The following is a 24452-nucleotide window of genomic DNA, read 5'->3' as shown; positions in this document are numbered from 1 at the left end:
CAGCTGGGGCACCTTTTGTGATATAAGTAGGAGTCAGGCTTTAAGCTTAAAATCAGTACTGCAGAAGCTTGAATTTATTTAGGGTAATGCAGTTATATACAATGAACAGACAACAACTTTTGTGTGCTGCACTGCCCTTGTGGCTTTCTCAAAGAGGTTAGTGACCCAATCTGTAAGGTGTGAATGAGCAACGCCACTTTCTACTGACCAGCAACAGTGGCATCTGGGGTTTTTTTCGGGGGAGGGCGAACAATGCACCCACAGTCAGTCACCTCCCCTCAATGAGTTGGGTCACCTGCACTCCACCCCCCCCCCGTGGGTCGGTCGGCCCCGCACTTACCCCATCTACCCTCTGGCAACGGCTTCTCCTGCATCTCCTCACAGCGGCCATGCGTCTCCTCCCTCCTCCACTTAGGCCAATAGGATCGTTTCACCTTTCGGCCAATCAGGAAACGGGACGCTTCATTCGCTATTGTCACACAACTGAGTGGGATCAGGGCGCAGTGCTCTGCGCCCCGAGCCCCAAGCCCATCCTTTTTTAAAGCCTATTAGAGCCTTTGGCTCTAATCACGTGCTTTAAAAAAAAAAAAAAACACCATTGGAATCCATGCGTTCCGCATGTAGATTAGGGGCCAGATTCATGGATATGGGCGGTGCCCCTGCACCCTGCATTACGGGCCGCCACTGATCAGCAACTATACACTCTGCAACTCTGCTGCAAGACTTGCAAGGCGTTAAAAGCTTAATATGTCTCTTATCTGATACCATTTTTTGTTAAAACTGACCAGCCAAATGATGAATGTTATCGTATGCTGAAATTACAGTTTTCTTTTTCAGCCATGCTTTTCTTCCATTACCAGTAGAAGCAACGCTTACTCAGTGTGGCACTACATAGCTATTAGAGAAAAGTCTGCAGAGTATTTGTTTCAGAGCCCTGTATAATCCTAATCCATTACAGATCCTTTCAGTGTCTTAAGAGTCACGTGGGCTAACATAGCTCTGCAGTTTTGTAAATAAACCAAAGGTGCACTTTGCATAGCAGATGAAACCCATAGTCTCAATAATGATGACTTTTTCAAGATTATGCTGGATATTTTTCTTTCAGCTACACAAATTTTCTCTTACAGCATTGGGGATCTTGAAAAAATAGTGCTGGTGTGAAAAAGCTTAAAGGAAGGTATGTTTTTTCTTGTCATTTATTTAAACACAGCGCTTGACAAAAACAGAATAGTTAATTGTTAAATTTATTAGGGCAATTTCCTTTTTTAATGCTTATGGGCTTATTTACACCAAAATCCCTGCTTTCAGTGTTCAGTTCCGCATGTGTGTTTACATGCATTTGTATTGTGTTTGCAGTGTTTTTTTGTCACATTTGCAGTGTATTTATTAAGCATTATTTATGATCTTTTTTGTACGTAGTGGCATTTACATGCATTTGTGGTGCGGTCAGGGACCTACCAAATCAGACTGTTCAAATTTCACACAATGAATGATGAACACTACATTTACAATAAGTATATACTAGATCAAACTACATTTTTAGTTAGTGTTCATTCGATTTACTGTTCTGTTCTGGATTTATCAGTATTTATTATATAGTTTCAATATATCATCTAGTAGATTTATATTATATTCAAAGGTGAAGTTAAAATCAATATGTATTTTCCAAGACATTTAGATGGCCTTGATTGGTTTAGAAACAACCCCAAGAAAACAAAAGAGCAACAAAATGTCCTGGTTTTGCTATGTCTTTATAAACAGAGTTTCACATGATATCATTTTTGTAAAATTTTTAAAAATGTATGGTGGTGTTCAACAGATAAACATACGCATTCATAATATATTAACATTGTTCTTTCAAAAATAAAGTATAATAATAAATCTAAATCTGTTGCAAATTTGTTTTTTAAGAGGATTAGTTCCCAAAAGAGAGAATTAAAAATAGAAAATATTCTATGACATTCTGAAGGGCTTCAATTAAGCAAGGTTAGCACTTGTTTGTCCATGGTCTCCTTGTAGCTCCACGGGCTACAGTACTTCTGCAGACTATAACTTAAATAGATATTAGGTTATTTCTTACCAGAATGAATAATGTGGGCAAAGAGAAGGTATTGGAAAAAAAGAAAAGTTTACCGCTTGTCTTATGTTGTAAAGGCTTTAACGTGGTCCACAATCGTAAATTAAGACAGAATTCATAGAACATACCACTAGTTAGTTCCCTTATAAATGAGACATATTGTAGAAATGTTAATTAGTATTTTACCGATTTTAATGCTAAAACCATTACCTATATACTGTAGCATACACTATATGGCCAAAAAATGATGTACACCGGATCATCGCACCTATAAAAGGCTGATGGGCATCCCCTTCCATAACCATGGGCATGAGCACAGAGATGGCCCCCCTTATAACAGCCTCCACTTTTCTGGGAAGGTTTCCAACAAGATTTTGAAGTGCGTCTGTGGGAATTTGTGCCCATTCAGCCAAAAGAACATTTGAGGTCAGGTACTAATGTTGGGTGAGTAGACCAAGCTTGCAATCTCTGTTCCAGTTGATCACAAACGTTTTCAGTTAGGGTGAGTTCAGGTCTCTGTGGAGTTTCCCAAAACTCATCAAGCCATGTCATAATGGAGCTGGTTTTCTGTGGTACCATCATGCTGAAACACAATAGCCTTAAAACTGTTGCCACGAGGTTGGAAGCATACAAGAGCTAAAATGTGTTGGTATGCTGTAACATTAACAGTAGTGTTCATTGAAAACACCTAAATGGGGGTGTCCACATACTCGAAACAACTGGAGGGGTGTCCATATAGATAGATGTGATTATCAAGTGTTCACAAACTTTTAGCCATATAGTGTAAACACGTGTTCATGTCAATTTGCAGAAGAATAGGTGCAAGAATAATACAATAAAAGCATAAAAAATGGTGAAACTTATTAGAACAGTTGACCATTTAAAGTGGTTGTTCACCCTGTACAACTACTTTTACCTAAAGGTAAGCCTATATTAGGGCTTACCTGTAGGTGCTTAAAATAGACCTCCACGGTTTAGGAGATATTTATGAAAGACATGAGCGCCGATGACTACGGCACATGCGTCAATATCATCGGCGCATGCGCACTTTAGAAAGGGCACATCATGCTATTTCTAATAGGGGTCATGCCATGACGCTGGCGCTGCCGTCACGCTGGCGGCTCCTGCGCACATGCGCGGGAGTGACATCACGCGACTCCGGCCAGTCACAGAGATGGAGTTCGCGGCCCCGGAAGGAAGGGGGGCAAAGATGGACGCTCCCTGCTAGTGGGGACAACGGTGACATCGCGGGCTTCGGTTTCAGATAAGTGACACATGCATAGTAGCCCATTATGCTTTACCTTTGCAGGGAAATAAAGAGGAAGTAAAACCCACCAGGGTTTACTTCCTCTTTAAATATCTAATTTTTTAGGAATTAAAAAAAAAACAATCTGGCTCTTTAAGGTTTAATGAATAAAGGTAACATAGTCGAATGTCATATAATTTCACTCTGCCATTACTATTTTCAAAGAGAAAATATATTCTGCGATTAAACTACAACTCATTTTTTGTTATTTGATGAATTTTTAGAAAAGACAATGGGATGTGGAACATCCAGTACCCCTCCCCCACACAACCACTCCATTCGAAAATCTAAAAAAGGTAAGCTTATATTATACTGTAAGATTAAGATTGTGGGTCAATTTATTGCAGGGCCAATGCAAGATGGTATAGCTTAATAACTTTGTTATGCTTCACTTTGAGTAGGTATCTACACAAATAGAAGTGATGCATCAATTTAAGAACGGTTGGACCTCACTCTTTGGTTCTTTTTATGTTTGAGAAACTTTTTAAGGAACAATTTAAATGGGATTTTTCAAAAAGACAACACTCACAAAATGGGCTTTAGGGTTTAATGTATATTGGGGTACTTAAGCATACATCTGCCTGTGGGTTATGTTGGTTTGCATAGGAAACACATGCAGAAAGTGAGAGTTTGGGACATACACCCACATGGATGTCAAAGTAGGAGCAGCGATTCTGTCCGTGCAGCCACTATGTCGCAAAAGACGCAAATGGAACTGCCTGCACAAGAATTTATAGGACACCTGTGCATCCCGTATGAGCAGACACAGCCCTTGCACAAGTGTATGCTTAAAGTAGAAGTAAAGGGAAAAACCTTTTTTTCTCATTTTGGTTAGAGCAAGGGAGGATTATAACCCCTGTCAGATTTTTTTTCTCCATCTGTGTCCCATTGGGGAGATTTACTTTCACTTCCTGTCCCATAGCCAAACAGAAAGCGAGAGGAGATCCCTGAAAATTTAGGGAATTTCTTGGGGAACCCCAAGTTTTAAAAACTAGTGTCCCCATGGGAAGATTTCCCCTCTGTTACTTTTCTGGGGACAACCCATAATTTGGGATTTTCTTGTCACTTTCATTCAATAATAATGATAAACGTTAAGTACACCTGTGTAAATGAGTCCTAAGATGTTACGTAAACCTATAGTTTCCCAAAGCAAGCAGTCATAAAAAAAATATACTACATTGCTGAATACTGGAATCTTTGGCTAGGTATGGCCTTTCTAAGTTAGCTTTTAGTGAATATAAACAACAACTACTGACTATTGGTTGGAACAGAGGCATTCATAATACAAAGAAGAGCAAAGCGTCACGTCACAGTTTTTGGAACCCAGCTGTTGCTTTTTGCAGTATATTGTTAAATGAAGTCAAACTTCTGTCCTTATAGCTTAATGAGAAAATGCAATGCAAAAGAAAGTCAACGTGACAGTTTCTAATACTATTTGTCATAAATCTGTCCAGAACACCAACATTTTTAGAATGCGCTGATCAGAATAGCCATTGTATCCTGTAGACAAGCCATCATTCCATAATTCATTTGTTTGCATTTTATATAGATAAAAAAATCTTTCTTAGAAGTATTAATATATGTAATATTTGAAAGGGCTATATGAATCAAAACTACAAATAGAACTTATAATACCCATTATCATGGAGGTATTTCATGATTATTTGTGATTTGTAGAATAGAAATGTCTTAGTAAGTGAGTAAGTGATACTTTTTTGGTACTACCAGGTACATGTAAATGTTATATTTTCTTTCAGTGGAGGACAAAGTCACCAAAGGGTCTTTGTATGAAAACACATTTTAGGCCTCCCTTTATCCTACTGACCAGGCACAAACACTTATTTACTTGATACAGTGGGGACGGAAAGTATTCAGACCCCCTTAAATTTTTCACTCTTTGTTATATTGCAGGCATTTGCTAAAATCATTTAAGTTCATTTTTTTTTCCTCATTAATGTACACACAGCACCCCATATTGACAGAAAAACACAGAATTGTTGAAATTTTGCAGATTTATTAAAAAAAAACTGAAATATCACATGGTCCTAAGTATTCAGACCCTTTGCTGTGACACTCATATATTTAACTCAGGTGCTGTCCATTTCTTCTGATCATCCTTGAGATGGTTCTACACCTTCATTTGAGTCCAGCTGTGTTTGATTATACTGATTGGACTAGATTAGGAAAGCCATACACCTGTCTATATAAGACCTTACAGCTCACAGTGCATGTCCGAGAAAATGAGAATCATGAGGTCAAAGGAACTGCCTGAAGAGCTCAGAGACAGAATTGTGGCAAGGCACAGATCTGGCCAAGGTTACAAAAACATTTCTGCTGAACTTAAGGTTCCTAAGAGCACAGTGGCCTCCATAATCCTTAAATGGAAGACTTTTGGAACAGCCAGAACCCTTCCTAGAGCTAGCCGTCCGGCCAAACTGAGCTATCGGGGGAGAAGAGCCTTGGTGAGAGAGGTAAAGAAGAACCCAAAGATCACTGTGGCTGAGCTCCAGAGATGCAGTCGGGAGATGGGAGAAAAGTTGTAGAAAGTCAACCATTACTGCAGCCCTCCACCAGTCGGGGCTTTATGGCAGAGTGGCCCAACGGAAGCCTCTCCCCAGTGCAAGACACATGAAAGCCCGCATGGAGTTTGCTAAAAAACACCTGAAGGACTCCAAGATGGTGAGAAATAAGATTCTCTGGTCTGATGAGACCAAGATAGAACTTTTTGGCCTTAATTCTAAGCGGTATGTGTGGAGAAAACCAGGCACTGCTCATCACCTGTCCAATACAGTCCCAACAGTGAAGCATGGTGGTGGCAGCATCATGCTGTGGGGGTGTTTTTCAGCTGCAGGGACAGGACGACTGGTTGCAATCGAGGGAAAGATGAATGCAGCCAAGTACAGGGATATACTGGATGAAAATCTTCTCCAAAGTGCTCAGGACCTCAGACTGGGCCGAAGCTTTATCTTCCAATAAGACAATGACCCTAAGCACACAGCTAAAATAACAAAAGAGTGGCTTCACAACAACTCCGTGACTGTTCTTGAATGGCCCAGCCAGAGCCCTGACTTAAACCCAATTGAGCATCTCTGGAGAGACCTAAAAATGGCTGTCCACAAATGTTTACCATCCAACCTGACAGAACTGGAGAGGATCTGCAAGGAGGAATGGTAGAGGATCCCCAAATGCAGATGTGAAAAACTTGTTGCATCTTTCCCAAAAAGGCTCATGGCTGTATTAGATCAAAAGGGTGCTTCTACTAAATACTGAGCAAAGGGTCTGAATACTTAGGACCATGTGATATTTCAGTTTTTCTTTTTTAATAAATCTGCAAAAATGTCAACAATTCTGTGTTTTTCTGTCAATATGTGTGTACATTAATGAGGAAAAAAAATGAACTTAAATGATTTTAGCAAATGGCTGCAATATAACAAAGAGTGAAACATTTAAGGGGGTCTGAATACTTTCCGTCCCCACTGTAAATAGGTTTATAGTATGTTATTCACAAACCCATATAGGCAACAACATTTTCAATGTGAATATGGATTAACAAAAGCTATTTTGGTCTCAGACTGTGTAAAAGCTTTCATTTCCGTGTGTGACATGTAGAGTTTTTGCATACTCCCAGGATAAAGGTAATTTTTTTTTTCATGGGATGTTTTTCCAGGTTGTGTGGTACAATCATTTTTACATTGCCTTTGGCCCACTTACATGTTAGAGAGATGTTTTTAAACCTTGTCTCAAAGACAAAATGTAACATATGCAGCTCTTTCATTATAATTTACGTATATTACTCCTTAAACCCATAACTATAGATTTGTTAGAGGTTTAATATAATAGGAGCTGCCTGTGTGTGTAATTCACACATTTAAAGTCCATGCTCCAGCACTGTGAAGTTCCTTTAGAAATCTCTCCCCTTGCTGCTTCTCTCCTCTCTATTACTGAATTCAGTTTGAGTGGCACATAACTCTGGTGTGGGAGAAATTCAGCAGGGGAAGTTTTGAATTAGACAGGAATCATTTGAATTAAAGTTTAAAAAAAAAAGAAAAAATCTATTGTGTAAATTCTTATGTGTAAGTTTTCTTTTCTGCCTTTTCCACAGTTCAATCCATCAATCAAGGTATGGATATTTGTTACTGACTATAAGCATGTTTTTAAAGGGCAATGTCCATACATATACTGTAGATCACACAGTGATTCTCTCTACTTTAGTCCGAGTCAAATGGGCTATTTATCTGCTTGCATGCAATGCAGGACAAAGGAAGGGTCACTGAACAAAACTCCCCTCTTCCCAGTAGACTATAGAAGGGAAGGAAAGCCCTGTGCAAGCTGCAAACTGACTTGTATGAGCTTACACAGGGCTAGGGAATCCTTTCTTGGACCCATGTGACAATGCTGGGCCAATCATGTGACACCTAGCGCTGGCACAGGGGAAAAGGAAAGTCAGTCACCTACCGACCCATACCTGGAAGTACCTGGTATTTCTCCACTGTTGCCAAAGCACAAAGAAAGCAGCACTGGAGCAAGAAAAAGTGAATACATGCTAGTGGGGATAGGGGGTAGACAAAAGCAAGGTTCACTATACATGGACAAAAGTAAGGTTCACTCTAATGTAAATTATAAGGCAGCAAAGAGGTAGTCTTTTTAATGATATCCTTACTCAACCTCCCAACAGAATGATTTCCTTTATACAGCTTTACACAGTGGATATACAGAAAGCTGCATCAGGAAGGGGAAGACTACTTCCTGTGTTCATTCAATGAATACACAGACAGTGGACAGGCTCGGGGAGGAGGATGGAAGGCAAGCATAAAATCCACTCATCAGGCAGGGGCAAAATCTACAGACAGTCACCACACATCAAGTCAATAGGGGAAGCTCACAAACAGTCACTACTGAGCCTGGTAAGGAGAAGGTTTGCAACTTGATAGCAAACCAAACTGAAGTCCAATTGGGGGGGGGGGGTCTTATTTTACAATTCTGACAATTTCTAGGACTAATTCAAGCCGGCACTGCCATTGGAGGACATGTAGCAATGCTAATTTTTTTTTTTTTTTTAAAAACAACATCTCTTCCTACACAGAATTGCCAGCTCTCACTAAATGCTCCAACAAACACAGACAATATGGCTGCCATGAGCCCGTATTTTTAAGAAACATGGGCTGAGTTATCTATTCCTTCAAATTGTTGGCTCTTGTGACTCAGCTGACAAGGACAAAAACTTTTCATTGCATTAAAGGTTGTGGTTTATTGCTGGTGGCGAGCCTGCAATGTTTTCAGTTAAACATTTGAGATTTGTGAACTTTACAAATCCCAGGGATTTGTAACGAACTCTTGGTACTGTAAAACCCTAACTGCATTCCTAGTCAGGAAGAGGGGTGAGTAGAGACAGAGTTTACAGTCACTCATCAGGAAGAAAGGTGGTGGGGCAATGTCCACAGACATTCAATTCAGAGAAGAACAGGAAGGTGAAGGGGGAGGGGCACAATAATCCATTTTGTGAGAATATTTTATGCATTGTTGTGGGGGTGCCATTGAGGACCTAGTAAATGGCCTAGTAAATGACCTAGTAAAGGGCCTAGTACCTTACTTCATTGTGGTATGTTAATGCATCTATGGGCAACAGAAATTAAAGATGTATATCTGATTTCTCTCCACGGCAGTAACAACTAAGGCCACATTTACACTTGCACTCCAGCATTTATGTTGCTTAAAATACTATATTTTGATAGGTATCTTTTTGGTGACTGAGTTGCATGCTGATGTGATTTTTTTAGAAAAAGTGGGATAGGTCTGCTTAACTCTTGTGGCCTTTGGTTGTTTATCGTGTCTCTTTTTTCTGATTCATTCTAGCATTACAAATTTAGCAGTTTGCCTTTCGGTGACCTGTTTTTTTGCACAGAAAACATTGTTGTGTTTAATGCTGCAGATTCTGTTGTAGGAGCAATGTCATTGTTTGCAGTTTCTGTTTTTTGCCGATGTTCATCCACAAGCTTGCATAAACAAGTAAGCTCATCATCTGGGCAAGCATCATGCCATCGGGGACTGGTGTTGTGGAAGAAAATTTTGCCAAGGACCGAGGGGTCCTTTGGCTGTTTGGGGGCCACGGCCTTGGGTGATTTTTAGGGGGAATGGCAGGTGTTAGCGCTTCAATCATCACCACACCATGGTTGATATGGTGCCAGGATGATTGAAGCACATTATTTCTATTATCACATTGTAAAATAAAATAGCTCAACTCACCATAATGCACAATCAGTGGGAACCCTGAGTGTGTCACTTGCCACAGTCACCTGCCACCATGTCACCAAATGTAGCGTGCCATTTGCCACCATCGCCTGCCACCAGATGCAGCTGTCATTTGCCACTGTCTCCCTCCACCAGATGCAGCATGTCACTTGCCACTGTCGCCTGCCACCAGATGCAGCTTGTCACTTGGCACCGTTACCTGCCATCAGATGCAGCGTGTCACTTGCCACCCCTCGCTTGCTACCAGATGCAGCGTGTCACTTGCCACCCCTCGCCTGCCGCCAGATGCAACGTGTCACTTGCCACCTGTCGCCTGCCGCCAGATGCAGCATGTCACTTGCCACCTGTCGCCTGCCACCAGATGCAGCATGTCACTTGCCCCTGGTCGGCTGCCACCAGATGCAGCTTGTCTCTTGCCACTGTCGCCTGCCACCAGATACCGCATGTTACTTGCCACCATCGCCTGCCACCAGATGCAGCGTGTCACTTGCCACCCATTAGCTGCCACCAGATGAAGCCTGTCACTTGCCACTGCTGCCTGCCACATGAAGCAGCATGTCACTTGCCACCATTGCCTGCCACCAATTGTAGCTTGTCACTTTCCACCGTTGCCTGCCACCAGATGTAGAGTGTTACTTGCCACCGTTTCCTGCCACCAGATGCAGCTTGTCACTTTCCACCCGTCGCCTGCCACCAGATGCAGCTTGTCACTTTCCATTCGTCGAATGCCAACTGGATGCAGCAAGTCGCTTGCCACCTGTCGCCTGCCGCCAGATGCAGCATGTCATTTGCCACCTGTCACCTGCCACCAGATGCAGTGTGTCACTTGCCTCCGGTCAGCTGCCACCAGATGCAGCTTGTCTCTTGCCACATTCGCCTGCAACCAGATGCAGCATGTCACTTGCCACCATCACCTGCCACCAGATGCAGCATGTCACTTGCCACTTATCGGCTGCCATCAGATGCAGCTTTTCACTTGCCACTGTTGCCTGCCACCTGATGCAGCATGTCACTTGCCACCATTGCCTGCCACCAATTGCAGCTTGTCCCTTGCCACCGTCGCCTCCCACCAGATGCAGAGTGTCACTTGCCACCGTCACCTGCCACCATATGCAGCTTGTCACTCTCCACCCGTCGTCTGCCACCAGATGCAGTTTGTCACTTGCCACCCGTCACCTGCAACCAGATGCAGCATGTCACTTGTCACTTGTCACCAGCCACCAGAATGTCACTGTAACCTGCAACCAAAAATATGAATTTAAGGCCAATTTGTAAGGTTTTTTTTCTGCAGGGGAAGAACTTACTCACTCACACCCTCTTCTTGCAGCCTCTCCCCATCCCGTAGTGACAGAGTTGCTACTGTGTTCCGTCCTCTCCTAGAGTGAGAGGGCAAAACAGCAGTGATGCGGGGCAGGGGTGGTGAGAGATGTCATCTCTCTGCTTCGCTGGCCGTACCTCGATCAGCGCAGCAGTTATAGTGTGTAAATGTAGATAAATAAAGTACCTTCTTGTAAACAGAGCTAGTCTCAAAACTTTTTGATACCACCTTGTATGTAACTCGCATATTTTCAAAATAAATTAATTATTTCTCAAGCATTGAGATATTCAAATAATTCCCTTGGCTTTATGCTGACATCTAGAATTATAACTTTATAGCACGGATATTAAATACTGTACAAATAAGGATTCCTGCGCTTATCCCTCTACCACTCACAATAAACCAATTAATGTAAATGGGTTCACAAAAAAGCTGCAAACAAATAAGTCCGAAAACAAGACTATATAGGTAATAATTAAGAAATTGGTGCGCTAATCTGATACCAAACAAATAATAATGGTGATAATCAAAAAACAATGATTGATAACTTAACCATACATGACTAAACTGGTAATCATTATGACATATGTGAATAAAAATGAATATTGAACACAAACACTCTGTGAAAAAAAGTAATAATCTTTCAAGAAAAATGTGTCCATACATAAGTCCAAAAAAACTCTTATGAAAAAAGTTAATAATATCAACACCCAATTCTGTGATAGGAAAAACTGTGATGAAATATCAATATTCCTAACGCAATCCAGATAAACATGGTGTTCAGATAGATACCATCACCACAAACACTCGCCTCTTACCAGAAATAGTGGATCTCAGGTAATAGAGATCAGATGCTCTTGTTTAAATTCCAATGGACTCAGCAGTCAGGCTGAAAGAGAGATCTGATTCACGGGTGGTGATGGTAGTTACTCCAAGGTAACCAATGCTTGGGAATCCGGTAGCAATACTCCCAATATGTGCAGAGAGGAGAGGAAAACCTCATAGTGTCATTTGTTTAAAACATTTACTAAAAAATGTAGTATACACTTATAAATAAGCAGCCTAAAGTCAGCATAAAACAAACACAATGGTGGTCGGCTCCAGCCTGTGTGGGATGACGTCACAGATAGTGGCTCCGTCTGACGCGTTTCCACGTAACAGACTTCAACTGGGCAAGGAGACTCATCTCATCTTGGACATCAGCCATCCACATTTAAATACAAATAGATGCGGGCGGCCCCGGAAGTCACAGGTATCTATGTGTTCATATCCATGTCACCACTGACTCGTAATATGCGGTGAAGCAATATATCTAATCAATATTAAACAAAAAATGATGCCCAAAAAGATCAGTACTGATCATACATATCTTAAAAGGATCAAATAAATTAATTTTAATTAATCGGACACATAAAAATGAAAAGACTAGTCGGTCATAGGACTATACAAATACAATTCATAAATTACGCGTTAAATGAATCAATGATACAAACACAGTACATAAAAATCTAAAAAACTTTAAATCAACCCCCCCTCCCCCCCAAAAATTGGGAGAATGAACAAAAAAAAGTCCACTTAAGTACCAATTTACCTTGTTTCTGAATAAAATAGAATTCAAATTAACTTTCAAAGTGCCAGGTATCATGCAGCAAGCAATTTAAATTGAACCAACTCATATCTCTCATTGGATACTAAGCAGAAGATTAACTGTTATCAATGTAACAGTTAAAGTGGAGTTCCACCCACTTTTACAACTCTTCAGCATCCGTCACTAACCTGTGCACTGTGAACGAATTGGATATTTTTTAATTTTTTTTTTTCTCAGCACCTACTGTATATCTGCTGTATTCATTTTTCACTTCCTCCTCCCTGGCCGTGGCCCATCGCCTCATTTCCTGTTTGCAATGCCTTCTGGGAAGGGGCGGCAACTTCTTCTGACACTGCCGTTGCTATGGAAACCTGACCTGAAACCTATTACAATGCTTGTGCTGCACTGAGCATGTGCGAGATCTGCAAGGATGAGATCCAGGAAGAAATGCAGTCTGGCTTTAGATGCCCACACTTAAGATGGCCACGGCCTACTGTAAGTTTATAAAATAACAAACTACTGCTATAAACTAACAAAACAGACTTTAGTTTACAGACTAACTTTACTAGAATACATTAAGCTTGTGTATTATAGGGGTATTTTTATGTAAAAAGTTTAATTTCGGCCGGAACACAACTTTAATATCCCATTCTATGTTGAGCTCCAGTGGTCTATAAGTTTGTAAATAATAAATCCACTGGGTTTCACAACGGGATATAGATTTTTTAAGCTTACTCCCCCTCCAATGAGGGGCAAACTTTTTAATGCCTACAACCTGCAAAAGGGAAGGGTTCCTATTGTGGCATTGACGAAAATGCTTGGACATGCTGTGTCCTACAAACCCTTTTTTAATATTTGTAAGATGTTCACCTATCCTCATTGAGTGCCTGTGTAGTTCTACCGACATATTAGAAGCCACAAGGGCACCTAAAAAGACCCTAACATAACCCGAACTGTCCAAAATGAACTGTTTATGAGATGGAGTCAACCTGTTGTCCTTATCCAGAAAATATTCAGCCGCTTGGAACCCCCTCTGGCGGGGTATGATAGTGTACAGCGATGAAACATCGGCTGTCACTAATAATACATCATTCTCAATAGTCAATGCAAAGGTTTATTTTGGTATTTGCATAGTATCACTTAAAAAGGCTGGAGTATTGTTAACCAAGGGCTGTATGAGCACATCAACATATTTACCAATCCGCAAGGTGACAGTTAATCCCACTAACAATAGGTCTCCCGGGTGGATTATTCAAACTCTTGTGCACCTTCTGCAGATAATAAATGATGGGAATCCTGTGTGTCACCGATACCAGAAACTCCTTTTCCTTTTTGTTTATCAGGTGGGAATCACACCCCACTGCTAGCAATGTAGCATTGATTTTGCTTCTAATGTAGATATAAATATCCAACTTCCATACCACGGTTTCAAGGCTGGTGGCTGCCATAAGAAAACTAGGCACAAATATTTTTGATGTTGAGGTATTGGGGAAACTACAGTATCTTTTTGCACTATTTCTTTATTTGTTTTTACCTTCTTATTTAAGTGGGTGCTGCAACTTAAAACAGATTCGATTTTTTTTTCTTTAAAGGTTTTCCACTTTGTCCGTGTTTTAAAGTTGATCTCCAGACAAATATAAAAGACAAAAATCATTGCAGCTCTATATTCATAAATACAAAATTAATGAAAGCCGCGTAATTACCGGAATCAACTTGATATCAGCCTCTTGTATTCCCTTGTACAATAGAGCTCAGCTTTAGTTGATTGAATACTGAAACTAATATTAGACAAAGTAACACGTCTTTTTATCAATTGCCTTACAGGTTCTATTGCACCGGCAGGAACTGGTATGTTTTCAGAATATATTATAGAGAACAAATATAACAAACATGTTTACCAAAGATATAGCAGCTGATGAGCACAAGCAGATAATGATTCGTAGGTTCTGCAATTTAACCTGCTGCTTGCTCTCTTTTTTTTCTGATATTTTTCATCCTTTGTAGTTGTAAATATATTCATGAAGATATTTTATTAAACCTAATGCAATTCAGCAAGATGTATCTACTATGCAGAGAGATCAAGTAAAATGATTAGACTTAAGCCTGGAACATACTACTAGGTTTTTTTTCGTTCAACCCAGCGGGCTGAACAAAAAAAAAAAACTGACAGCTTGGGAGGAGCCTCCGTACTAGCATTGGATTGATCTCCCCCCGCTAAGCTTTTGTGTTCTGACAGAGGGGGACGCCCCCTGCTGAGCTATTGTGTTCTGACAGAGGGGGATGCCCCCCCGCCAGAACACACCATTCAGTGCTCTCAGCCATCAGATGTCGATTGGCAGACCTTTTTCAGTCATGCCCCTTCGACTGAAGCTGGCCATTCAGTCTGTCAGACCGGCTGCACACACGGGCCGAATGTCAGCCGGTTTCTATTGAACCGACCGATGCTGCCTAACATCCAGCCCGTGTGTACTAGGCTTTAGGTGCTGCAATCTTTTGGCCCACCTGAAGGCAAGGTGCAATGAAGGTCTAAATGGAAAATGTGTTCTTTGCTCATCTGCAGGAGAGGAATATGTAACTTTACTCAATGGGCAATACTGATCTGTATAATGTATAAGTATTTACGGGGTGCTCTGTGACCAATATACAGTATATGATTCAATGTTCAGGTTACATTTTTTAAAACTAAATTTATAGCTACAATATGTAGCATTTTAAAGAATTTGCAGACAGTTTACAATGCCAATGCTGGACTGGGAATTAAAAGCAGCCTTGAGAGCTCTAATAACTAGCCATACTAGGCATGGTGGGAAAGTGATGTCTGGCAGCTTTAGAGCGGTATTAAACACAAAACCAAAAATTTAACAAACTGCAACTTTCATTCATTAATTGTGGTGGCTGCAGCAGTTTTCTTTTTTCAGTCTTCTTTATATCTGCTTTTACCTGGTGATCTGGCCAGTAACACACCTCCTTTATTAGGGCCGGTTCAAACCACAAAAACGTACTCCAGATCTGTTTCCGATGCATTTTTGCATGCACTTTTTTAACGTGTTTCAATGCGTTACGGTACGTTTTTGTAGTTATATTGTGCATTTTTTATAGTGGTATACTAATACTACTAATAGTTAGATGAGATCATTTATTTTCCATGAAAATATCTTCTTGGTGTGCTTATTATAGTATATAGTCTCTGACAGGTGTAGGCAACCTTAAAGAGGCGGAGATCTACCTGTACAACATGAGAGAAGTCGAACATCAGCAAGCACAGTGTCACCTCCTCACACCTGATTTAAAACCTCTAATTGCTGTACTACTGTATCGCAATCGCATGCATTGCACGGCAATCATGGGTTTAAATCGGCTTCATACTGATCTGAAGATCTCTCCTTTCCTGCTGCTGGCACCACTCTGGAGACCGCTAGTCGGGATAACAAATGGAGTGCAGTTGGTATCACTCTGCATGGGACAGGAGCCAGTACTACAGAGGAGGCATCGGCTTACGCAGCTCTTGCTCCCTACTACAGCTCCAACAATACAAGTAATTCCTCTGCATTGCACTCTGTTCGATGCTCTGGGATGGTAGGTCAGGAAACCCAGACTGTGATCTATTAGTCACCTGGCTGCAATCTACTGGTTGCTGACCCCCGGTCTATGAACACTGCATAATACTGTGGTAACTATTGTAATCCCTACTTGTGTTCATGTCTATTCCTGTTTTAAAATGAAAATATATGCATAGTCAATGTTTTTCCTTTAGTTTCGAATATAGGATGGAAGTGTTAGAATCCCTGCCAGTTTATATTTTTCCTGTCTGTGTCCCATTTGAGAGATTTCCTCATACTTCCTGTTCTGTGTGAGTTGTCACATGAACAGGTGTCCCTTTTGGAAGATTTCCCTCAGCTTTTGTTCTTGTGAATTCCTGTCTCCTTGACAATGGGCAGAGGGAATCTAGCAGAGATAAACACAAAAATAAAGGCATGACAGAGGTTGCACACTTCCACACTCCTATACACCTGTATAGTTTAGAGGGAATATCTAGCTGTGATGCTCCAGTATGAAACTTTTTAATGGGCATTCTTAAATTGTGAAGCTTTCAAGTCGGCTGTCCTCATCCAACGTTGGTACCGGCGTTATGTGGCCCAGTTAGAAGTCAGAAGGAGATGTACTTGGAGTATCTTCCAGTCCATAGAATACACAGGAGAGCAAGACCAAATCAAGGTAATAGAGAAAGATCTATTCGCTGAGCAACTTGATTCTGTTAAGCGGAGGTGTCCGTGTAAAAGGGGCCTTACTTTCAAAGCCAATATGATAATAAAATATCCTAAATCAAATACAGATATGCCTATATGATTATTTATTTACTTTCATATGTCTATATTTTATGTAGGACCACTCACTATAAGTATACTTTTGCCCTAGGCCCAGATATTTGTGTGATCTAGGAAGTAGACATGCTAAGGTGAATGTGCCTGCTCACCTTATCATTATCATTGTTTACTTAGCAATAAGCCTTATTAATGCCTTGATGACCCAGATTTCCAGGTATGATTCATTCAAGAGACTTTAATCTTGTCAACACACTTCTGAGCTCAGCCAAAGCTGGTCATACCCTGTTCGAAATGTGGCTGGTACACCTGGGACTAGCCACATTTCAATCGGCGTGTGGCCATGCCCACTCAACAGAAAGTGATCATTGAATGACCTCTGGGACATGTTGGAAAAAAAAATCTATCACCCATAGCTGTGGGTCCTGCTGTCAGAATACAATGTCACGGTGGGAAGGGAGGATTCCTCCAGGATGGAGGAATCTGTTGGCTGAACAGAAAAAAATGAGTATGGGCAGGTTAAAATAAATAAAGATGGCTTAGATTAATGTAATGTATATTATTTCAATATGAAACCCAGTCCCTGCTGTAGAGAATAGCATAAATGTGAAAAATAAATGTGAAAACGAAAATAAGATTATATACTTTAATGTTACATTGCTGCTGCATTAAAAACCTCTAATGTAAAAAACATAAATGTGAATAATAAATCCCCACACAATACATTGCTATGTGTTAAAAATAAAATACAAAAATGCAAACATTAAAAAAATTACATACCAATCTCAGTACAATGTTTTTAAAGTGTATTATTTTTTCATTTTTATTATCAATATTATTATTATTTGGTAAAGCATTAAGATAAGTACTAAATGAACTATGGAACTTATAAAAAGAGTTAGGTTAGGCATGTGTCTATATTCTAGTTCATGTTATTTTTTTTCCTTCCTGCTTGTTTTCTCTAACTTTTGTTTTAATTTTTGCAGCTTTATGATTTCTTCAACTTTCTCATGGACCATTTTACTCCAGATAGCAAGGAGAGTAAGTTTCGAATCAATTAAATTGAAGTGTATGTGACTGTGACAAGCAAGAAATTTTCTCCCCAGATCTGTTAAGTAGAGGGTCCCTGCAGAAACCTTTGTGAATTGTTATATGCTTTGTGGGAAAAATCTTTTATTGGAGGCATTATACATCTGGCACCTCTTGCAAATGGCTAGCCTTTCGAAAAAAAAAATATGTAGCAATAGCTTTATGTGCTCCATGTAATATGGGTACATGTGGGGATGGGGGCTCATATATAAAAGCAGAGATTGGTGTGAATGCTTCAATATCCTCTAATGCCGCGTACACACGACTGGACTTTCCCTCAGAATAGACTACGACGGTCTTTCCGACGGAGTTCCGACGGAGTTCCGCTGAAATGGACTTGCCTACACACGATCACACCAAAGTCTGATCGTTTGGAACGTGATGACGTACGACGGGACTAGAAAAAGGAAGTTCAATAGCCAGTAGCAATAGCTGCCCTTGCGTTGTTTTTGGTCCGTCGGAATAGCATACAGACGAGCGGTTTTCCCGATAGGAATTGATTCCGTCGGAAAGATTTGAAACATGTTCTATTTCTAGGTCCGTCAGAATTTTCGAAAGGAAAAGTCAGATGAGGCCCACACACGATCAGAATGTCCGACGAAATGATTCCGTCGGACCTTTTCTGCCGGAAAGTCCGGTTGTGTGTACGCGGCATAAGAACTCTAGGACACTGCTGATTATGCTGTAGCTATAGGAATATTTTCAACCGATGAGAGGGAAATAATAAGCTGCCATGCAACCATTTTAAATTGTGCATGGTTCTTGTATATATTGAGCTTTATTGTGCTTCTAATGCTTGGATCATAATCCAGTAATCAACAGTGAACTCTTGTACACTCCCATCTTCAGACATATGGGTTGATAAATACATTCTAATTAAAAATAACAATGAGACTTAAATAAATGGATAGCCAGAATATTTTGTGTATTATTGTGCTATCCTACCTTATTACACCCTTTTTTTAAATTGTTATGTGACATTCTAACTTCCTAAAGGGAATTTTATCTGCCGTATGTTCACTGAAGAAGAAAACTTGAAAGACACTGAGTTGGAGAAATATTGTGATTATGAATCTATTGAGGTGCCAGAGTCTTACACGGGTCCTAAACTGACCTTTCCTTTAAAGCCAAGCCATGCAGCGGCCTTAGTGGAGTCTTTCAAACAGAAGCAAGTAAGTATAACTTGATCGCTTATTCTAGTGCATCTCAGAATGCACCATTTCAACATTTATTTGTATTATTCTGTATAAATTATTGTATAATACATTAAAGGATACAAGATCTTTGAAAGCTAAGTTACCAATCTCACAAGGGGTTACTTTAGCCTACTCTAATAGTTCAGCTATGGATGAATGGTTGCAGTCCTCCAATTGCAGCATAGGAGGACTGCAACCGAACAGATCCTTCCACTTAAAGTGCTACTAAATAGTACACACAACAGTAAATTCAGTCTGTATATGCAGTAAATTATATATAAAAACAACCGACTGCTGCACTTAAAAATTCCCTGAATACTGGAAAGTAGGCAAAAATAAAAATGTGCGCTGTTAGTTAAAATATGTCAAACTATATCAAAATTAAAATGTGCGTTGTCAGTTAAAAGATATCAAACTCTATCAAAATAAAAATGTGCGCTGTCAGTTAAAAGATATCAAACTCTATCAAAATAAAAATGTGCGCTGTCAGTTTAAATATATCAAGCTCTATCAAAATAAAAATGTGTGCTGTCAGTTAAAAGATATCAAACTCTATCAATAGTGACCACAGTTATAGTCAAATCAACGTGGTGAATTATCTTGCTCAAACTAGCAAATTGGTAACAGTGAATAAGAACAAAAAATAAAACAAAAATGTGTCATCTATGTAAAATGTGTCACCTAGTGTCCATATTGTTCATTACTCAAAATCTACTGTGCAATATGTTTCAAAGACAACAATGTGATAGATCAACATAAATGTCCAAAAACAAATAAAAAAAAAAAATTGTGTCCAGACGATTTTTCAAAAAACGACAACCAGATGAGTGAAGGTGCACTGTTCCCAGTTTTCCTTAATAATGACATCCAATAAAGTGCTTCTGTGTTCCACCAGTGCTCTCCAATCCCAGATGTAGCCTTATACGGGGAAACGCGTCGGAAGGAGATAGGAGCTAAGATGTTACTGTGCTTCGTACTTAGTGGTGTAAGCCGCAGTCGGACCCCTCTCTCTAACGCTTATTTTTTATCTAATTGCTGTAAGTGCATTTATTTTATTAAACAAATAATTTTTTGGACGTACTGCATGTCATCCTTCTTTTTAATTTCATTTGATTTGGCAAGAGGCCATTTTTTCTATTTTTGAGCACTGGTGAAACACAGAAGCACTTCATTGGGTGTCAATGTGAAGGTAAACTGAGAACAGTGCACCTTTACTCATATGTGTGTCTTTTTTTTTTTTTATTGGTTTGGACACTTTTTTTTTAATGTTTTTGGACATTTATGCTGATACATACATTGGCGTCTTTAAGACATATTGCACAGTAGATTTTGAGTAATGAACAATATGGACACATTTTATGTGGATGACGCAGGTTTGTTTTATTTCTTGTTTCTATTCACTGTTACCAATTTGCTAGTTTGAGCAAGATAATTCACCCTGTTGATTTGACTATCAATGTGGTCACTATTGATAGAGTTTGATATTTTTTAACTGACAGTGCACTTTTATTTTATTTTTATTTTTGTATATGCAGTAAACCATGCTTGTTTTACTCACTGTGGAACCTAAGGGGTTAATCCTTTGCATTGTGTAAAAAAAGGCTGTTTATCCTGTCTTCTCTGCCCCCCTCCCCCCCCCCCCCCTTTTGCCATAGTCCCTAAGTTTTTTTTCTTGGGAGGGTACATGTGATCAGCACAGGGCCAATCAGCACTGTCCAGACAGAGGGTCAGGGGAACTGCAGCCTTATAGGTCAGCCAGAGTAGAATGAAAACTCCTCCTGCAAGCTTTACCCAGACACTGATAGAAGTCATAAGACTGCTCTAACTGCTGATGAAAAAAAGTTATTTAGCAGTTTGTACTTACTAAAACTATTGCATTTCCATGTTCTGTGTACTATTGGATACCAGATATAATGAACGCAGGGCCCTGAGTTAAGTACCAGTTTAAGTCCCAACCTCTATATTGAGATATCACATAGCACGTACTGCTTCACTAGACATATGGATTTTTTTCCTAATGGTAAATTGCAAACTCCAATCAAAACCTAAAAATACATTAAAAAAATTCTTTGTGAAGTAAATTTTCACTTCACTAAGCCAAAGCAAAATTCCCTTGTAATGCGAGCAGCCAATTTGCCTTTAGTAAATCATTTACCTCTGAAATCAAGTGTTTGAAACTGAGAAACTGTTTTTGGTTGTATTGTTATTATCTGATTCTCTAACTTTTCCTCCTAGTAGCAGCTCCACGCTCGTTATGTGCTACATCTGTTAAATGAGACAAGAAAGCATCTCAAACAACTGCCAAATATAAAACGCATCATGACAAGTTACAGCAAAGAAATAACTATTTGTGGTAAGAAAATATTCTTAAAGATTGCTTTTAGTATGCTTGCTCAGCTCAAGTATTAAAGTGGAGCTAAAGTCCACGATACTTAGTTCTCATTCAACAGTCCAATGTTCCTCGCCAACATCAGCATCTTCTACCCAGCTTCTTCTGGGTGGCAGGCTGTGGCCTTCTTCATTGGCCGGCATGGAATGACGTCACTCCTACACATGTGCTAGAGTACAATCATCCCGAAACATGGGTGCTGTGCCGGAATGTAAACTGCAGCTCAGTGTACATTCCAAAGCAGACCGTGAGCAGGCAGGTAGGTGTCTTTTATTGTAGAAGAGACATTGGGGGTTATTTACGAAAGGCAAATCCACTTTGCACTGAAAGTGCACTTGGAAGTGCAGCCGCTCTAAATCTGAGGGGTAGATCTGAAATGAGGGAAAGCTCTGCTGATTTTAACATCCAATCGTGTTCAAGCTAAAATGCTGTTTTTTTTTTCCTTGCATGTCCCCCTCAGATCTATAGCGACTGTACTTCCAAGTGCACTTGTAGTGCAAAGTGGATTTTCCTTAAATAACCCCCATTGCTTGCCTCTTCTGCAATAGAGAGCCTGCCTGCTCACTGTTATTGAAAGTGGTGCTTAGGCCCGCTGTCAGTATAAAAGATGGTTACAAACATATGCTTCTTTATATTAATTTCACTTTTACCTATTACAACTGTCGTTGTTCTACAAAAGGGGGGGGGGGGTGTTTAAGGTGTATTACTACTTTTGCAGTACTTGATTTGATTGTAGTAAATTTTACTACTTTTGCAGTCAAATTTGAGAACCCCCCCACTACATGTTTATGTATTCACACAGCATGGCTAAAAATAATTAAAAAAAAACACATTTCATACCTTTCTTGTTATTTCTTTGGAGTAGGATTATACATAGTATTGCAAGCTATTCTGAACAATTTTAGAGGGACAAAGTGGGGAAAGAGTCGGTCACTTGAGTCCCCAAGCCTTTTTCTCTCCAAATACCCTTGAGTCCCAGAGCCGTTTTTTTGTTTTAGCAATGTCTTGGTTTCACACATTATACCTTTTAACTTTTGCATTTTACCCTAATGTAGTATACATAGTTTTTTTTGGGGGGGGGGGGGGCAGATAGGCTTTCATTTGGTAGCAAATTTGGATAAGTATATACTTATTTACTTGGTTTTTATTGTGAATGAATTGGAATAGAGAAGAAAAAATGTATTTTCCTGTAATTTTTCCCAATGCAACATTTACATAATTTGTGCACCCCCATATAGTTACCACAAAATATATTCAGCAAAGTCTGCTGATTAAATGATATCATATTAGTGTGATTTTTTTTATGTAACATAGCAGAACTCACAGAGAGCGTATGTGTGTTACAATGTATGCATAGGAGAAAAATTGGTTTTCGTAAATTGTCAGCATAATATTGACATAAACTTAAAGTGTTACTAAACCCAGCACCCTGCATTCACCATACCTGGTCTTCCACAATACACAGAACATAGAAATGCAATCGTTTAAGTAAATATAAACTGCTAAATACCCTTTTTCATCAGCAGTTAGAGCAGTCTTGCGACTTCTATGAGTGTCTGGTTAACGCTTGCAGAAGGTGTTTTCATTCAGCTCTGACTGTTCTATGAGGCTGCAGGACCCATGACCCTCTGTCTGGACAGTGCTGATTGGCCCTGTGCTGATCACATGCACTCTCCCAAGAAAAAAAAACTCTCTAGCAATACACACCAAACTGAGCAAGTGCAGTTTGTACCCTACCCTCTGTTCAGGAGATGGATTGGGGACAGTGGAAGAAAGGGAGGATCAGAGAAGACAGGTTCAAACCTTTTTAAACAATGCAGAGGATTAACCCCTTGGGGTGTTGTGTTAATGGGGTGTTGTGTAGCAAAATTATAATTAAATGAGATTGTTTCAAATCCTGCGCTTATGCCTGGTACACACGATTAGATTATCGGACGAATGATCTTCCACTTTTTTTTTTATGTTGCATGCTAGCCTCATATCGAAAATGAAGAGTATACTACATTTATGACAATTCTTGTATGACAGAATAAAAATTTGTAAGTGATGTAATGTGTTGTAGTGTATTTGTATTGCATTTTTGAATGACAACTGTACTGATTAAAATCGTACGATCTGGTATTGTACGAGAACATTTTCTGTGTTTGTACCATCGGATACTTTTGCATGAATTGTCATGATTGGCTCTCGAAAGCTATGTATTAACAATCTGATTATTGTTCAATTGCTTCGAAAACCATATTTTTCATCCGATTTTCTGATTGTGTGTACAAGCCATTAGCATTGGACCCCAGCTATCACTGACTGTTGGCTGTTCTAGCACTAGACCCACAGGACCCGCTAAGTCGAGTGTTATTTTAGATCTGCACCAGGACACATGGCTGCTGTCCCTGCAACATTTAAAACAGTGCCCAGGATTCAAGTGGTTAAGTATTTGATTCACAAATGACTATGGTTTATTGGACAGTAATATACAGTTAGCTAAAAAAAACATTTGACACTTGAAAAACTGGTCCGCCGGCACACTCGTGGCTGCTCCTTACAGAGCAGGAACGGGGATATGTGTGTGTGTAAACATGTCCTGTCAGGGGAGAGAAGACAGATCGTGTGTTCATTTGTATATTAGAACATCGATCAGTCTCCTTCCCCATCCCCCTTCAATTGGAACACACACAGGGAACACATTTAACCCCTTGATCGCCCCCTAGTGTTAACCCCTTCCCTGCCAATGACATTTATATAGTAATCAGTGGCTGCATAAATGTCAATGGTGCCAAAATAGTGTCAAAAGTGTCCGATCTGTCTGCCACAATGTCGCAGTCACGATAAAAATCACAGATCACCGCCATTACTAGTAAAAAAAATAATAAAAATGCCATAAAGCTATCCACTATTTTGTAGACCCTGTAACTTTTGCG

At 39.9% G+C, this 24452-nt stretch overlaps 1 protein-coding gene across 2 annotated transcripts in view; it reads left to right on the top strand.

The window, feature by feature from the left end:
• The first annotated feature begins 994 nt into the window (after window positions 1–994).
• PPEF2 (protein phosphatase with EF-hand domain 2) overlaps window positions 995–24452 on the top strand; it is a 70991-nt gene continuing 47533 nt past the window's right edge. The window contains exons 1-8 of one of the 2 annotated variants that reach the window (XM_073600965.1): window positions 995–1177; window positions 3608–3679; window positions 7486–7503; window positions 14363–14386; window positions 16626–16753; window positions 17847–17901; window positions 18946–19121; window positions 21384–21498. In XM_073600965.1, coding sequence (XP_073457066.1) covers window positions 3616–3679; window positions 7486–7503; window positions 14363–14386; window positions 16626–16753; window positions 17847–17901; window positions 18946–19121; window positions 21384–21498 — 580 coding nt within the window. In that variant the 5' untranslated portion in view covers window positions 995–1177; window positions 3608–3615. The remainder of the gene's footprint in view (window positions 1178–3607; window positions 3680–7485; window positions 7504–14362; window positions 14387–16625; window positions 16754–17846; window positions 17902–18945; window positions 19122–21383; window positions 21499–24452) is intronic. The other variant, XM_073600970.1, reaches the window with a different exon arrangement.

The sequence above is a fragment of the Aquarana catesbeiana genome, linkage group LG01 (assembly GCF_042186555.1).
Source record: "Aquarana catesbeiana isolate 2022-GZ linkage group LG01, ASM4218655v1, whole genome shotgun sequence".
Lineage (NCBI taxonomy): Eukaryota > Metazoa > Chordata > Amphibia > Anura > Ranidae > Aquarana > Aquarana catesbeiana.
Note: the sequence above shows the minus strand (reverse complement) of the source record. Positions and strands in the feature narration are given on the sequence as shown.